General features: G+C 42.0%; 1 protein-coding gene across 27 annotated transcripts in view; it reads left to right on the forward strand.

Annotated features, from left to right (window-relative positions):
• The window catches only part of OBSCN (obscurin, cytoskeletal calmodulin and titin-interacting RhoGEF), a 1,809,553-nt gene that overhangs the window by 541,693 nt on the left and 1,248,962 nt on the right, over positions 1-18,898 (forward strand). For 24 of the 27 annotated variants that reach the window (XM_085628811.1, XM_085628818.1, XM_085628815.1 and 21 more), the window contains 5 exons: positions 832-1,098; positions 10,800-11,066; positions 11,625-11,891; positions 12,324-12,587; positions 16,185-16,448. The exons of 1 other annotated variant lie outside the window; for it this stretch is intronic. In XM_085628811.1, the coding sequence (XP_085484937.1) occupies positions 832-1,098; positions 10,800-11,066; positions 11,625-11,891; positions 12,324-12,587; positions 16,185-16,448 (1,329 nt within the window). The remainder of the gene's footprint in view (positions 1-831; positions 1,099-10,799; positions 11,067-11,624; positions 11,892-12,323; positions 12,588-16,184; positions 16,449-18,898) is intronic. 2 more of the 27 variants (XM_085628832.1, XM_085628836.1) reach the window with 1 other exon arrangement.

Genomic DNA, 18,898 nt, shown 5'->3' on the forward strand with positions numbered 1-18,898 from the left:
TTTATTTTCATCTCTATTGAAAAAAGGAAAATCTACAATAAGTAAAACCCAAGAAAATCCCCTAAAAGATCCTGAAAGAATCTAAAAAATCTAAAAAACCGAAAATGTGCAAAACGAGCAAAAGCAGCTGGAATTCTATAGTAGTACTGACAAAAAAGACCAAATAGAGCCAATTGAAGACCCTGCAAGATATTGCGAAGGAGTGAGGGTTGGGTAAGCAAAGATGTGACTAAAACAAATACAAAAATCTGCCAAAACCCGTAAAAAAAATCCATGAAAATTTATATATATATAGATAGAGAGAGAAAGAGAGAGATATTACATACTGACACACACACTACACCCTTCAAAGAATCTAGCGGAGAGTCATTCATTTTTGCACTTTTATAACACTTTTTCATTTTTGCTATATTCTGATAACACATCAGCATTACTTAATGTTCTGCTACATACTTCATATAAGTGGTTCACAACACTTAGTAAGTTACTTGTTATTTCATTATTATTATGTTTCTGTTGCAAGTGATTTATATGCTTTTGTGCATTACTTCATATCTGTTTCAGAACACATACTGCAGTTCCTCATTTATGCACTTGTACGAATTGTATAAAGAAGTTAATTATAAATAATTTTTTGACTAATTTTCAAAAATCCATTGTTGTGATATGGGTATTATTTGTTGCATGTTTATTGCACTATAATTTTACTATTGTTTCACGTGTGCCAATTATTGTAGAGTTGAATTGATGTGGTACTTGTCAGTCTTGTCCTTTGGAGGCCATAAACTGTATGGGTTCTAACACATTATCCATTTGCACTTCCTTCCTCAGCTCTGCCGGCACTTTTCAAAGGTGAACTGAAAAACATTGAAGCGGCAGAGGGTGATACTGCTACTTTATCGTGTGAGTTGACCAAATCTGGTGCCTCATTGGAGTGGAAGAAAGGCCGCAGAGCACTCAAACAGAGCAAAAAGTACAAAATGCGACAGGAGGGCACTCTTGCCGAACTGGTGGTCCTTGATCTGGATGGGAAGGATACTGGAGAGTACACTTGTGTGTGCGGTGATCAAGAGACCACAGCCACCCTAACTGTCAACGGTAAAAGAGTTATTAGAGTTTCCATTTTTTTCCTCTTTTTCCCTTACCTGCTGCAATTGTTTGTTTGTTGTTAATCCAGTTACTTAGTGGTACATTATTGACATTTTCAATTTCCTACTCTTTTCCCATCTTTAGATACATTATTTATTAATTGATTTGTATCTTATGTATTTATAGTTTTATTTATTTATTGTTACTTTTTTATACAGCTAAAAATGAATTGATTTGATACATGTACCTTATGAATTTGGCAAGTCTGGTGTGTGAATGAACCTTTTTTTAAGAGGTAATGGATAAATTAGATACTAAAATAGGACTCACCACTCTCACCCTAATTTCACAAGATTTTATGTTCTACCCTGAAGATCGAGTGATATGAGCAGTTTCGGTTTTGCCAAAGGCGTTTGCTTTACTCTGCACGCACTTAAAAATTCCCAGTTAGAGTTTACCCAGTTGCTTAGCTCCAGAGGGACTGTTTACCATGTGACCCACTGGCATTCTTCTAAGTTTGCCAGTCTGTTTCATTGAGTATTTTTCTTTGGTCAGTTCATATACCTGACATTTAATACCAAACTTCCTAAATGTAAGGATACATTGCCACAGAGATGGCGTAGCCATACCTATGTTATGGAACATAATTTCCTTTCCTTACTATATTAAAAAAACGCACATCATGTATATGATAACTTTAGTTCTAGTTTACAAAAGCAACAACTACACCAAATTAGAATACTTTAGCATCTTTACTGTAAAACTTCACCTTTAGTGTAAAAGTACACATTATATATTCTTGTCCTGGAACCTAGCTGGTATCAAGACCAAATTAGATTCACCCGAATGGGTTAGTTTTGTGAGTAAATACGATGTCTGTCTCCTCCAGGAAACATGGGCTTGCGAGGCTCGATTCCTGCTGGGATATCTGAACTTTCACGTCCCAGCCTCCCAAGGCCCGTTGGGCCGCCCAATGGGTGGACTAATTATTTGGGCTCGTCAGGACCGATTCCCAAGTGCTGTTATGATTGACACGGGCTCTGCGGACATCCAACTTGTGAGATTAACTCTTGACCATGGGGGCACTTTGGATATTTATAACTTATATCTCCGTGGCACAAAAGGGAAAAAGTCAAGGGTGCTGGACATCCTGACTAGCCTTATAGAAACGAAATCGTGCAATAGGGATCTGATCGTTGCTGGTGACTTCAACGTCACATTCGAACCCCTCCTAGATCCGGACTTAGAATGGGGCCTTGATCCCGAAGAGGACAGACTATGGGGCATACCAGCCCTTTCACTCCCTTCCATCAAAAGGTGGTCCACAGTAGCAGTCCAGGTAAACGCACTCTGCCTCGAGAGAGGCTTAAGGGCCCTGAATGGCAGGACCCCAGGGGATAGGATGGGAGCACCCACCTTCGATAATGGCCGTTCAACAAGTAGGATCGACTACGTTCTCTGCTGCTTGAGGATGTGGCGCCAATCCATTGATATGGTGGTCGAGCCAAGATTAGAGAGCGACCACAATCCCATTTGTGTCTCCCACAGTTGGTGGGGGAACCACCGATCGTTGCGCGAGGAGACATCATTGGCTCCCACTGGATGCGTTCCATCTAACGACATGCGGAGGTTAAAATGGTCTCAGGTTATGACCAACGCCATGACTATCACTAGTATTGATACCGAGCTCTCCGCAATCATTGTGAGGCTGGAGGACGTATTGAGGGTCAAAGGAACTAGCGACCAAGCAACCAGAATACACAAATCCTTTTTCGAGGGTTTACGCGTTTTTTTCCTTAAACCATCAAGAAAGGGTAACAAACCACCATGTAAGCAACTGAGGTGGTATGACAATGAATGCAAATGTGCTAGAAAAATTTTGTCACAAGCCCTATCTAGTGGGAACAAGCCATATATACAACTAGCTAGATCCTCTTATAAGAAGTGTCTTGCCCAAGCAAAAAAAAGATGGGACGAATCGTATTGGCTCGATCTGAAGGAGGCTTGTCACGCCCGGGACACTAGATTTTTCTGGAATGTGATAAAGTGGAACAGAGGTGGCTCCCCGGAAAATCCTTCAAACCATGTCACCCAAGAAGACTGGTTGGGGTATTTCAAACCCCAATACGCATGTAACCCCCTTTATAGAAGCATGGGACAAACCCCATATGTCTTCTATTCGTCGGGTCCCTTCAGTCCGAAGGACGTTTTAGCTGCTTTGGCTTGTGTAGCTTTCGGGCGGGCTCCAGGGTTGGATGGTATTCCATCCGACCTCTTTCTTAACAATAAGACCCCCTGGAGCAAGTACATCGCTCTCCTGGCCAACGCTGTGGCCGAAGGAGCCCCTGTGCCCAAATCGTGGGGGGGCGCCATCATAATCCCGATATTTAAAAAAGGCAATAAAACTCTCCCAGGAAATTATAGGCCCATCAGCCTAATTGACACAATTCAAAAAGTCATTGGGAGGATGGTACTGAATGAGTTACTGGCCTGGATCGAAGATAATCGGATCCTTTCTAGTCTCCAAGCTGGTTTTCGTAAATTCACCAGCACTGTGGATCAGGTGTGTCGCTTTGAACAATTGCTCTGGAAGATAGTCACGTTAGGCAAAGGCAGTCTCTATGTCACTTTTGTGGATTTAAGAGCTGCCTTTGACCTTGTCCCTCGCGAGCAACTCTGGTGGGTCCTCGAAAAGCTCGGGCTTCCCTTGGAACTCCTGACTCTAATCAGGAGGCTCCATGAACCTAACTTTGCAAAAATACAGTGGGGAGGCCTGGGGGACACAACCCTCGAGTTCCCGGTCGAGCGTGGTGTGCGTCAAGGTTGTGCCATGGCACCCACACTCTTTTCTTTGTATATTAATGGTGTAGTTGATCTCATGCTCCAAACCAACACCGATGCTCCCAAGCTGGCCGGAGTTTCTACTCCAATATTGATGTTTGCCGACGATACTCTTATAGTATCGAAAACCCCGAGTGGCATGCAAAGTGCCTTGAAAGTTTTTGAAGACTTTTGCAAAAATCATGGCTTGGAGGTCAATGTGACCAAGACTAAGCTTATGACATTCAACCCGCACCCAAGCTATAGAACAGGCAAACTCTTAATGAACGGCCAAGTTCTCGAGGAAGTAAACAACTTCGTCTACTTGGGCATTCATGTAACACACAAAAATAAGTGGAACAGACACCTGTAATTGTCAACGCTTAAATTCGCACAGATCACGGGTACATTGATTAATGAGCATAAAAAATCTCTCACCAAGCCGGTCAAACCCGTGCTCCACGTATACGAGGCAAAGGCCCTAAGTTCAGTGTTGTACGGGGCAGAGCTCTGGGGTTTTGATGTATTATCATCCCTAACAGTCGCTGAAAATAAATTTTTCCGTTGTATACTAGGCCTCCCACAAAGTACCCCTCTGGTTCCATTACGCTATGACCTAGGCAGGAAGGCCATCAAGGACTTGGCCATACTCCGCCCGGTCTTATACTGGAGGAGACTGTGGACCACTCCGGAGCTTCGGCCGTACGCAATGGGAATTATGGATGTAATGCAGGCCGACAAGTTCCACAAGATAGGGTGGCTAAGGAACCTTCGGGAAACTCTGATCGACTTGGGACTGGCAGACCTATGGACTGACCCAGCTACTGCTGGGTTTCCCGCTAAGAAGCTCCTGAAAACTCTCTATTGGGAGAGGTTAAACTAAAGGGTGTGGAGTGACTCCAACTCTTCCACGATGACCAGTCGCTTTTTAGAGGCAAAGGCCACCCCACTCCTCGAACCTTACTGGGACTTGATTACTGCCCCCAGAGACAGGAAACTCTATTTCCAATTCAGAGCAGTCTCCCTTCCACTCAGGGCCCTAACTAGCGGGTGGTCAGGATTGGGTATTGGCACCTGCCAGGGTTGTGGTGCCAAAAAAGAATCTATCGCCCACTTCTTGTTTGTCTGCCCCGTATACATCAACCCCAGGCGAATGTGGCTTTCCCCCTTGTGCAAATCACTGGGCACAAGGAGCTCCGCTGTTGCTATAAGAATTTTAAGCACAAGCACTTTCTCTGTCCACTCAATCGCCTTAGCCAAATATATGGGATGGGCATGGTCCCTAAGATGCAAAGTTCTTCGGGGAATCGAGGAGGCACCTTCGTAGGGCCTCACCCTCGGATGCTATGTGTCAAAAATTTCCTCTAGTTTTATACACTGTTTTACCATCTATTGGTATTGCATTTCATCTGAAGTCTGTTGATATGTTTAATTCTTCTCTTAAAACTGTTTTTTTTTAGCTATTTATTGAAAGATTTTAACATTTTTTTAGTGAATGGGACTATTCACAAGTTCGTTTTATGTATATGTTTGTGTCTTATATGAATTATTTTTTAATTCGAATAAAGACTATGATGATGATGAATACTTTAGCATCTTTACTGTAAAACGTCACCTTTAGTGTAAAAGTACACATTATATATTCTTAGGATAGCTTGCCTGGACCAAAATCATTTAATGTCAATTTTTTTGCATGAAATCAGTACTGTAAGTTTTAAAAGTGATAATAACCCTTACTATCTTTAGACATGAACTACATACGGGTTGCAACAACAGAATTGCAGTTCCATAATAAAAGGTCTTATCACTAATGCCAGTTGTCCCTGCCAAGATTTAACCTAAACTCTTTGTACTTTCCTACCTGTGATTGCCTGACAGGCTTCTCCCTGGCTGAACTGGAATAGTCTAGATGTATCAATGAGATGTGTACTACAAAATCATGAACTAATTGTTTTAATAAAATCCATCCTGTGTCATAGTACAGGAAGGTCTATTGCCCTTGTTCGCTGTCCACGTGGCAAAGCCACTGCACCCATACTTAGGGCTCTGATCTCTTCCTGTTAATCACAAATCCTTTGTACTTCATTCAAGAGCCAGGGCCTTTTGGGTTCCCACATAGCACTTTGGATTATAAAGACAAGGCGTGCACTCCTGCGCAGTGCACTTTTACGTCTGCACTTCTGCACTAGTGCTGTACAATTGTATTCATTCTGTCTGCTTTCATTTACCTGGTATGTGGTGGGGGTCCATCAGGTGGGATTCTTTCGGTGGCCCGACAAGGGACAGTTGCCATCTAATAGTGGTTTGCCACCCCAGAAAGGTTTGCCTACTTATTATTTCATTAAGTCTCTCAGTTTAGGATTCTGATCACACAATCCTGGTTGCTTTTTAGGCCTGTCTATTCTGGCCAAGTGTTTAATGCGTGTTTGGTGTACAAGTAGTCCTGGAAGTGTGCTTTCTTGTATTATAGCTCTTTCGTGCTGCTCCCTTCAGCCGTTTTGTTTTTGCCCAACTCCAGTAAAGCAAGCTAAATATTTTGTGTTGGTATTTACATTCTACACACTGTATTTCTAATGCTCACTGGTGCCCTCATTGATAGTAAATGAGTAGGCTTCTTTCTAAAACATTGAGTTTCTATACCAATATCAGTTAAACATTTTTGTGTATGTAAATATATACCTTAGACCAATCTTGCTGGGAGGCAACAACATGTTTTAAAAGTCTGCAGAATGATTCAAAGACTGAAAACATAAGTAGAGAGTGTAAGACGAGACATGGTAGTTGGATGGGTGCCCTCGTGGCCAAAGGGGCTGTCTGTGACCGATGGGGTGTGTCTTAAAGAGATGAGTTTTAAATTATTTTCTGGAATTCAGGAGCATGCTTAATGTGTGGTCGAATGATGTTCCAGCTTTTTTGGGCATAGCTTGCAGTCTTGTTTTTCATCTCATCTCATGACTGCATGACATCGTGCTTGCATTTCTTAGTTGCTACACTGAGGCATTTAAAACCATGAATCATTAATATGAGAATAATTTTACTGAATGTGTAGAGGGTTTTTTGCTTATTTTTCTACTCTTGCCTCTGGTGACAATTCAAAGCCATAGGACCTCATTTCAGAAACTGCACAATCTTTCCGGGTAATTGGGTACCGGGAAAAAAGCGATACCACCATGTATGATCTATACCAGTTGCACAGTTACCACTACATTCTGAGGCCCATATTAATGAAGCCCTTCTGTTGCCATTGCATCACTCAAGGTTAATCAAGGCCACGCAAGTGCTTCAGTGAGATTTACTAAGCCACATAAAGCTGCCTTGCGTGGCTCTGTGTGGGTTAATAAATCTGGAGTAAAGCAAGATAGCACAAACTGCTGGCTTGAGCTTCTTTGCCCCAGGAAGGCGTTCCATGAATAAAAGATCTGTGTTCCCATGGATCCACCAGTGGTTTTTAGTGCATTCCCAGATTTAAGAAATATGTTTATTTCTCCTCATTATTTCCTCTTTTAACGTGTGCTACATTCTGCAACACACATAGAAAGAGGACAATGCCCCTCAGAGGATTATCTTCGTGCAGTAAGTTGTCCCTTCCTGAATAAAAACAATCCTGCTTAAAATGCAGTTACCCGCACACTGTGGCTCAAGGGTGACTGTGTTAGCGCTAGGCTGCACTCAGTATGTCAGTGCAGTGTAAGAATAGGGAGGCGTCATATCTTAGTAGTTATGGCGCGTTCCTGCTCTCTCCCTGTCATGCAATGCAGTAAGAGTGTCTTGCTGTGTTGCATGACTTGTTAGTAAATCTGCCTGTGAGTTTTGACCTCAGATGTGGGAATAACAAAGTAATATTACTTTTTCCCCATGATATGCAGTGTGCAAACTCAGAAATTGAGATTTCCCCAGGGTTTACCTGCAAAAACAATTGTACACACAAAAAGATCAGTTTCCAATTGGCAATGCACAACTTAGAATCCTGATTTGTCGCGTATTCCCATTCATATCTGAGTCGTGATTTGCATAGGTCCAGAAGTGAGGGCCTTAATATTTCTATCCTTCATTTATGTACTGCTGTAGTCCTCACACAGTTTCACTTTTATAATTAACACACCGACAAGGATCCTTAGGCCTAATGTGATATCTAAGTCCTCAGTTTTTTATTTTCATAGAGAACAGGAGTGTGTTCTCCAAAGGGGGTGTGTTGTAATTTGCATGAGGCAAGCCTGTGCATCAGTCAGGTGAGCATTATTTTCGTTTTACCATTGTTCATTTTTATCTAAACTGACATTGTTTTCAATTACTCCTTCCACATATCATCCATTAGCTGAAAATCATGCATTGGGTGGTGACATGCACATATATGTGTGTGTCTGTGCCAAATGCCGAGTGTCTATGATCATTAATACAGCAACAGTGTTTGGAATGTTTTTGAACATTTAGTAAGCAGATCACTGACCTAATATTGGAACCAAAAATATTGTGTGGACAGTATATCATGTCAAAAATATCGAAGACCAAAATATTGAGAAGGTAAGTGCAAATAGGTAAGTATAGATTTACTATTCTTAACTCCACATATACGTACCTCGAAAATATATATCGCTAAGGCACATTTATGAAGAGTGATATATAGTAAAACTTTACTTACCTTTAGAGAATTAACTTCATCATATTTTTGTCCTCAATATTCTTGACACATTTTATCCCACTGTATTTTTGGCGTCCGATATTCTGTGTAAACACCTAGTAATCTAGTACCAGTTCAAATGCACACTCATATGTAATATGCAATAGGAAAATAATGCAGCCCAGGGTCTTCCCTGCTGATGGCTATGGTCGCTCTGCTTTTGGATGCTGAGAAGGCATTTGATAGGGTCTCCTGGGAGGTCCTGTGGGAGACTCTGAAATGGTTTGGTTTAGGAGATGGATTTATTAAAGCCATCCAGGTGTTGTATATAACACCTACAGCTCGTCTAAGACTGAATGGGGGCTACGCTGCACCTTTCTTTATTGAGCGTGGAACAAGGCAGAGATGCCCATGTTCACCCCTTTTATTTGCTATATATATATAGATACCCTAATACGATAACTGGAGGCTAATAACGGAATTAAGCCTATTGTGTGTCAGGGTCTGGAATCTAAAGTACTGGCCTGCGCGGACGATGTTGCCATCTTCACTGCAAATCCTTCAACTGCACTTACGGTGGTGGAGACGGTCGCACTGGATTTTGGTAGATTCTCAGGTTATGCACTAAACAAAGCAAAAACTCAGATTATTAAGAATAGGCATGCTATTATGGCTGACCCGCGAATAACTGAATCCGCAGTGTATCTAGGTATCACTATTATGCCGGAGTTGGGGAGTCTGGTCACCAGGAATATTGCGCCGGTAATTAGGAAGGCGAGAACTGATTTTGACAGATTTAATAATCTACACATGTCATTAGTGGGCCGCTGCAATGTGGTTAAGATGATGATCTTACCAAAAATACATCCAATCTGGTCCTGATGCAAGGGTGGGGAAGTTGGTGATGACTCAACTTTATCTTCACACAAAGAAACGTTCTCAATTTACTCTCATAACAGCAGCATCCTCCCTGCCACCCCCAAAGGTTAATGGCCCCCAAAAAGTGATCTATGCAAAAATGTGTCACCATGTTACAGATCCACCAAAATGTGAGATAGAAACTTATTTATAATCGCTAATGATCATTCAGATCATAAAATGAGGATGCTGCACAATTTGGTACAATTAAGTGTGAATACTGTATCCTTTATCATGGACTATTTAACTTATAGTGAATTGGGATTTTCCAATTGACTTTTAGAAGCAAAATCAGTTTAAAAAAAATAATTTGACAGAGGCCTTTGTGTTAGAACAATGAAGGTGGTCTTGGAAAAATCCAGTAGATCAACAACACTACAATATGTTTCATGGTGCCTGCACGTTTGACTGCTGCATTTACGTTCAGTGGACTGGCAGGTATATTTAAAAAAAAAAAAAGAATTATAAAATGATATGGGGCGACAAATTATTTGAACTGGGGTGTAGAGCTAATTTACACCCCATAGAGGAATGGTAACAGGAGCATACACACTTCTGGGAAAAATACTTTATTGTAGCAACATGCCTTTAGCAAGTAGGTTAGAGCCATGGCGTCTGAAGAAAGTACTGTACAAACAATTGTTACAAAACAAAAAATAGAGAAGTACAATTATTTACACAAAAGGAACACAATCTGAACTACATGTGTAAAACCAATGACTGTCTCCAAAAGAAGCAATAAGTACATAGTTCGCCCTATATTTAATACAAACAGAAGAGCTTCCAGTGCTTTTTTGAAATGGCAGAGCTGTGAGATTGAGCAGTAGTGAATTTTAAAGGTTAAAGTTAATGTCTCTAAAGAAGACCAAGAGGTTTTACTTTTACCCAAAATCTCAATCCTCGGAATGAAAAATAGTTTCAAAGATTCTCTATATTGCTATAAGATAACCAAATTTTCTATTAAGATAAGTTGGAATAGGTGACTTTTTATGCCAGGATGTCTTTCTTAAATAATGGCCTGACCTCCATGGGAATTTAATCTAACTTATGCCATATAGGAGGGAGGTGTTGCTCCGTGGTTGAAGAAATTACACTAAGGCTGCTGTGGTGAATAAGTTACCTCAAATGTGTTGCCCTACCAGGAAATTTCCTTCATGAGTTGTAGCACCAAGTCACCATTTTTGGTCGGAAGCCCATCACTGTCTTAAGATGACAATTGATTTGGAGCCAACTAATTTTAATGATTGCATATTACATGTGGCGAAAATAACAGAAAATCGGTATGGAAAAGGGTAAACTATTGGCTTTGGGTTTGCTTTTTCTAATGTACTCACTTCTCATCCACATCCCTCAGAGTGTCCAGCAATTTTCAAAGAAGAGCTGAAGAACTACCAAGTGTCAGAGGGTGAAACAGCCACTTTGCACTGCACGTTGACCAAAGAAGCCGCTCCAGTGGAGTGGAAGAAGGACCAAAGGGCCCTGGAGCCAAGCGAGAAATACATAATGAGACAGGACGGTTCCATAGTGGAGTTGGTTATCCGTGATCTTGACGTTAAGGATGCTGGTGATTACACATGCGTATGTGGAGACATAAAGACAACAGCTGCTGTGACAGTGAATGGTAAACACCTCAAAATTCTGTTTTTCAAACAAAAACTTGTGATGGAACAATACATCAAGCAGTTTTCAGTTATAAAGACCATGAAATTCTTGATGATGATGATGAAAGGTGATCACCATCATCGATTTTGTGTTTCAACAATAAAGTTTAGACATTTTTTTACCATCATTTGTGGTTAGCTGAATTATATTTTGTCATTTATGTGAACAGCAGAAGCAGGAACTTCCCACATTTAAAGAATGCTTTGTGTAATCTTGAGATACTTGTCCTTTGTCTTTAGGAGAAAATATTTCTGAGAATGCACAACACAAATCCTCTTGGGATATGATATCACCTTGCTCAATTTTCTATTGATAGTTGAATGCTTTGATCTTTGATTATCTGGCACTCATTACTATTTATCCAGAAGATGTAACTGTTTTTATTCCATGAATTGTGTCCTTTATGTTGATTTAAGTCTTCCTCTGCAGTCATGTAAGTAATTTGTTCCCAACTTTGGAGGAAAACCTGTGGCTGTGAGCACGTACTTTGTGACACCATTCTCTGTTCATCTCCTAGCACTGCCAATCCTCTTTAAAGAAGAACTGAGGAACACACAAGGCACAGAAGGGGAAGCAGCCACTCTTTACTGTGTGCTGAACAAAGCAGCCACCCTGGTGGCGTGGAAGAAAGGACACACCACTATCAGACCAAGCGACAAACACACTTTGAGGCAAGAGGGTCCCATTGCTGAACTTGTCATTCGAGCCTTAGATATCGAGGATGCAGGAGAATACACTTGTGTGTGTGGGGACCAGAAAACTACAGCAACTTTAAGAGTAAATGGTAAAATATGAAATATTGTTCTACCATCTAGTATACTTCTCACAGAATTTGAATTATTTCTCTTTATCTTATCAAAACACCTAATGTTTTTTCGAGTACCACCACACATCTCTTAGGGTCAACAATGTTCTGATGGACCTTCGCCTGCTGTGAAGATAATTTTTTAAGAAATCACCTATTAAATAGCTTTTCTGATTTGTCCCTTGTTAATAACTGTCTTGTGTGTGCATGCCAAATTGCATATTTATATATCCTAATACTTTTTTCATTTCTTCGTACAATTGGAACTTCTTGACAACTTTTAAGAAGGCTTTTGCTGATGTTCACCCTGGGAAAATGTAATCATTGGAGCGTCTTTATAGAAAACATACACAATTTGTGCCCAGGCTTCAGAATATAATGCCTTTTTTGCCGGTTCTGCCTCCCCTGCAGTGCTTCCTGCATATTTTAAGGAGGATGTGAAGGACACGGATGCCACAGAAGGTGACACAGTTGCTCTTTGTTGTGAACTGAACAAGGTGGCTCCAGTAGAGTGGAAGAAAGGGCACAGAACCCTGAGGCAAAGTGAGAAATATGGAATGAGTCAGGAGGGAACTGTTGCTGAGCTGCTGATCCACAATCTTGATGTCAAAGATGAAGGGGACTACACTTGTTTGTGTGGAGAGCAGCAGACCACAGCCACTGTCACAGTCACTGGTAATTTTCAGTATTCACAAGTGAACACTTGCTCCTCAAATCTAGAGTTTTCATCTTCTTATATCTTGCACTGCATGCCCTTGGCTGATTCCTGTACTATCACGTTCCTGTCATGTTTCTGTCGTTTTGTTTCACAGCATGCAAGTCTTCAGGTTATGCTAGTCACTGTAAAGGGCTCTTGTCTTTTTATGACTTTTTCTCTTCAAGGTCTTATTTCTTCCACAGTGGTGCACTTTTTTTTTCTATGAAACTAACAATTGTTTTGCCCCCCGTCCCCACCTTTGAGACACAGAAGGTGCTGTGTAAGAGTGTCAGGTTTTGAATTTAGTGAAGTCAGCACTACTTCAGATGCAGCTCCTGTCACAGACTTGAGTGCCTGAGAACTGCAACCAATAAAATACAACTGCTGTTAGACTGATTAAGAAGTAAGCATTGTGTGGACATAGGCTCAGAAGAGAGGCTCATGTGTAATCATATGCATAAATATTGCATAATGCATTAAGGCCTACCCAGTCAGTTATCTAAATTGTTGCTAGCCTAGACGACGAGATAGAGGTACTCTGGGGCCCCAAGCAAACAGGGGCTACTGCACCTCAATTGTAGGGGTTAAGGCCATTTGCCACTGATATCCCAGGGTTCATCCTGATATGGCCTTATAAACTGGGGCAAGTGTAACCCCTGCTGCACTTGACTCTCAGTGTTAGCGATGACAAGCAGTGATAGGCTTTTCAAAGTGGTAGCGTAGTGGTGCTAGAGCTTAGCACTTAACAAACACACATTAGTATAATAAATGATTATCCAACGCAGTCCTTGACTTTCAAGGATAAAAGCACTTTAATGCACGCTAAAAATAAATACTGCAAGTAGGAAAACATACACAATGAAATTTAGTTTTCTGACTCTAGAGTAGGTTGGCGCCTCCTCTCGCTATTGACTCTGTATCCACCCTTATGGTTCAGACAGGTCCCAACTCAGCTCTCATTCTGGAGTGATACATCGGTATTCCTGTCTTAGCTTAGTGTTTTAAACTGATTTCACTGGCTCTCGTATAACAAGTCTTTCAGTCCATTAACGGGCTGGTGCTATTGAGCCAGCCTGCTCTGCAGATGCTTGCTCGGGCACTCACTCTCTTCCAGGATGAGTGCAAGTCTGCAGTTCCTCTTATCCTTTTCAGCAATTGCGTTTGGTGATGCACTACAGTCAGGGCGGCTGCTCAGAAGAGTGCTGGATCTTCTCTCGGCTGGTCTGGCAGGTGTTCGGGGCATCCCCACATGGGCTTTCCAGTCTGCACAGATGCTGAGGGCTCAAAAAAACCTCAGTGGTTTGATGGTGTATCACTGCTTTGTACATTTTAAGATCTCAGAGCAGCACTGGGCCATGCTGAGACAGGGAGCAGGTGCTCCTGCTTAGGACAATGCTGTACAATGCTGTACTTTCAATCTCTAGACACAGTGGATCAGGTCACACCGCAACTTCACAGGTCAGGTTTAGTGGCTCAGGTCACGCCCCAATGTCACTGCTCGTGCAAAGTGGCTTGGGTCATACCACAGCTTCACAACTTCTGCCAGGACTAACACTGGAGAGTCAGGGGCCTGGCACCACCAGGGCACACAGATTGCTTGTCATAGTTCACAGCTGCTGCAGACCCACCAACCAGGGTGACACTGCACCTTCCTCCTGCTGGGCAGTCAGTTACCCTGCAATGTTAGCAGGCATTTTCCGTCTCTCGGGAGGCAAGCTGGCTTCTAGACACTTCAATGCAGGCAATCAGTGCTCTCAGCTAAGAGTGGACTCCGGTGATACCCCCTTATTTCTGAGAATCTGGCTGTCAGCAGACCCCACCTTTATTTGCACAGAAGTTCTCTGAGTACTCTGTAAAGCACCCTTTTCCTTAGTCATAGAGAACTTGGATCTGGAACAGCAAGTTGTCAGTGGTTCCCACTTTTATATAATCTAAGCAAACAGGAGATGTGGATTTACTGACTACACTTTCAGAACCCGTTGGGGTGGTTCTCCTTTCAAGTCTCCTCCCTAGGTTGCTCTCCAGACACAGCCTTTGTTTAGAGTGATGCTCGTCACAGCAAGATAGGCTTCAGCCTGGACCATCCACAACAGAGACACACAGAGGTCTGAGCTTTCTGCGCTTGTCTGTCATCAGTCAAACTGAAGAGTCATCAAGGGGAATAACAAAATCTGGCATCACGTAAAATGACTCTTTCACCTTGAACAAAAGACAGCAGTACCACCCTTCACCCTCACCGTCAACCAAAGGACAGTGCTTCAGTAGACTAACCAGCATCTACTGTCAGTATAGTCTTATTGGATTTATATAGAAGCCTTGTCTCCTCTTTTGCTAGTGTCTAGGTCTCCTCCATCCAGTTTAGAAGTGTCAGCAATGCACTTCCAATGTCTGGGCAAACAACCTCGCATCCACCTTGGGCACAAGGTGGGGTATGTGGTATCCAAAATAGATCCCAAGGGCCTCCATTACTCTGGTTTACTTGTACACCTCATGCATGCACCACACAGGCTAAATACAGAAATACACACAATATTCACTTGTGATGTTGGTGCTAAGGTCTGGGTTAACATACAGAAGCTAAATCTTACATGAATGGGTCCGTAGACCTCCACTCCAGAGTAACAGATAAAAAGGTCTGTTCCACAACTGTGAATTCACAAAGCATGTCATGATGCCACCACTGCTGTTTGTACTAAACCCATGATGGGTTTAGTACAAACCACGCTTGGTGCCCCCCTTCAAGTCACAGGACCAGTCCAGGACCTAACTCATAGCTAGAAACAAGCATTATTCTCTGCACAGACACTAGATTAGTTTGAGGCTAGGATCGAAGTAAAGAACCAGGATACCAGATACAGGCAGTATGCAGTAACGGCAGAGGGACACAATTGTACACAGTGCAGGGAATAATATTCCTGTCATAACATAATGAAACTATGATTGAGACTAATTTGATTGTGGTCTCCTGACATACAATATCATCTGTTCCTACTCCAGGCTGTATCATTGACATCTGGAATTGTCTATTTATTTTGTGACTGGCCCAACTTAGGGCCTGATTTTAAATTTGACGGAATGATACTCTGTTGCAAACATGAAGGATATCCCAAATGCCTTATTACAAGTGTATTATATACTAATTCATTTGTAATTAAGAAAACGGGGTATCCGTCGCATTTGTGATGAAGTATCCATCCCAAAAGTCTACATCAGGCCCGAAAATTTCCTGTCATGAAATTTCATTGAATATCCTATTGCATTCTGAGATTGGTAATCTTGGTTCAAGCCTCTTGAACCTGTTGGAGTACACTACTGGATTTCAATGGATAGTGTAAGTCATAACCAGGATTGGAAAATCCTGCTCTGCACTCAGACTTTATTTGAATTTCACTAATAGATACAAAACCTAAGTCCAATATGGGGTGTTTTTTCTTTTTTAGGTCTTAATTTGATAGTTTCAAGGTTGGTGATTATAGTTAACTTCATTTGAAGAGTATAATCTCAGATCACGCCCAAATGGAGAAAATTTCAGCTGGGAAATCTAACTCATTTATGTTCATGCTCACCTTCCTCAGCTCTGCCTGCACTTTTCAAAGAAGAACTAAAGGATATTGAGACCAGCGAAGGAGAAATTGCCACTCTCCACTGTGAGCTGACCAAGATTGCCTCAGTTGTGTGGAAAAAAGGACACAGGGAGTTGAAACCGAGCAACAAATACAGCATGAACCAGGATGGCTTTGTAGCAGAATTGAGTATTTACGACCTAGACTTGAAGGATTCTGGAGATTATACTTGCATGTGTGGAGAGCAACAAACCACAGCAAAGTTAACCATCAATGGTAAAATTTTAAGTGTAATATTTCTACCATGGCTTGTGTTTGACTATGTAGACAATAGCCTCCATATCACTCACTACATCACACTTTGTCTAGATGTATTTCTTTCTTAAAGACATATATTTTTTTCATATTTTCATAATGATGATTAGTTATCGTATACACGAACGTTTCAGGAATTCTGATCTATAATTTCACTTTTCAATTTCTGCTTGGTTGTGGCCTCAGAAGGCGTCTGTTCATTCTTTAGCTTGTTGGAGCCTAAATTCTCTCTATTCTTGTCAAAAAAGAGCTCACTGTTTTGAGCATTCACTGCAAAAATCTGGATCGGAGTTTCATTCCATCTGGGCCAACATGGACTACTGATGATATGAGTAACATTGACATGGGTAATACCTTTTACTTATTCCTGAGATATAGTTCAGTTTGTGATATGAGTGACAGCAATTGCCAAGCAAAAAGTGGGCAATAACTCCTCTCCTAATTGCTTGATAAGTGTGCTTATAAGTAGTGATACACATAGTGTTTTGCTTTTCTTGTCCAGCGCGTGGTCTAATTTGTTTGACCAAAGTGGTGGGCAAAGCAAAGTCACAATTTCATCTTAGAAACATAGCCGGTACCTTTGTGTAGCATTACTGCTTACCTGTTGATTTTCAGCTTAGAAAAATAATCACGACTTCCCTAAGAGGTGCCACACATTTTCTCATACTCTGTGACATTGTAGTCCACTCCAAAAATCTGTCCTTGGGGATGCTGTAACTGTACATCACTTTCTGGGTATGCCACAGTTGGTGCTGCTTCCTAGAAACTCTTTGCTGTTGCGCCCACACCATGCACCCGGGCCTAGGCATTCCCACATCTGCATGTGGCTATGATTCCATGAAAGAGAAGAAATGCCTTCTGCAAACCTCAAGGACCCAGAATGTGTGGGTATGCAAAGGGGAACTACAGAAGGGCAGAAATGCCCAGGGGAGTTAAAAAGCAGACATACATGCCTGTTGTGGACCCATGGCACATTTGTGATCTAACCTATGAAGATAATATTGTCTTATTTCTAGGACCCCTCACTTTCTTTTGTCTGCTGTATTTATGCTGTGCTGTGTTTGTATGGCTACTTTAGTGGTGGTATGTTCGTTGCAGGTACCTAATGAATCTGATGCAAAATGGTGGTTCAACATAGAAAAGAATGATCCTTACACATCTGCTTTTCGCTGCCAGTTCTGAGCTTGCAGTTCGCACCATCCTACTGTGACATAGGAAGGGATACTGCCATGTGATTGGCTCAATTTGCATCACAGTTCAGTGTAAATGGTGCAGAGTGGCTGGATTGTGGTAGAGGGAGGCTGGGTAATGCCTCCTTCCTCCAAGTTTAACTTCAGAGCCAAAGTTGTAATGGTAAATTTAATTTCTCAAGCCCCTTTGTGTACAGCATGATGTTCCTCAGTGCTTGGGTAGAGCTGAAAGTCTTCAGGAATCCCACTGACACCCACAACACCTCAAACCCTTGTTCCCACCAATACCCAATGAAACCTCCACCTTTTCCTTATCGCTTCATGTTTTTGATTTGAGCACGCCCCTGCGTTTGTTGGGAAATAATATGCTCGCAGGCCCCCCCAAATCTCAGTGAGCAAGGTGGACGTTGTCTATCATTGGAGCTCATTTACAGCCTACCCATAAGAGTGATACATTCTAGGAGGAGAGGGCTGTATATATAAATTCCTGTCTTGCTTTCTGATTCCTAAAGGAATAATTGGACTGTTATACTACCCAAGATGGGGAACACAATGTTGAATACAGTGTTATTTCTTCCTGTAAAGAATGGAGCTCTCTTGGTCCCTTCCCTGTGGAGGGCAGTGTCCCCTGGGACCCCAGCCCCTAAATATACCAGTAGGTTACTTGAAGACTTGTGTTCGGGTAACACTTCAGACTAGAAGTAGTTAAGGACTCGTCCTGACCTGGATGATATTCTCACATTCCCCACTTACAAAAGGTATCATGCAGCGAGTTGGAAGGAGGCAGGCCTCATGTGGGGGTTTCTGTCATGAAAATGAGGGTCATCTGAGGAGACAGATCCAAGGGAGTGCTCAGCCAAGGCTTTTTACCATCAGCAGAACTCTCCACCAGGGACAACTCAACTTTCTTTAATGGGCAGTAGCTACAGCCAGGTTGTGACATAGATCACTGCTTTGTGGTATCATACCGCAGAGATGCTTCTGCACGTAGTTATTCCCAATGGAGTTTTGCTAGTATGAAATACTGAGCTGTCCTACACAGCTGTAGTACACCAAAGCAAAAGATAAAAGCTGGGGATTATATGCTGGGGCAAGTTTACCATACCCTGAACCTGACGGTGTGAGGAATGTGCAACATGAACTTCGAGTGTATTGAAACCATTTATAGAGACAACTTGCCCTCAAAAGCAATTGTATGCACTCTTAACTTTGTGTCGTGCA

This window comes from Triturus cristatus, chromosome 10 (assembly GCF_964204655.1).
Source record: "Triturus cristatus chromosome 10, aTriCri1.1, whole genome shotgun sequence".
NCBI lineage: Eukaryota > Metazoa > Chordata > Amphibia > Caudata > Salamandridae > Triturus > Triturus cristatus.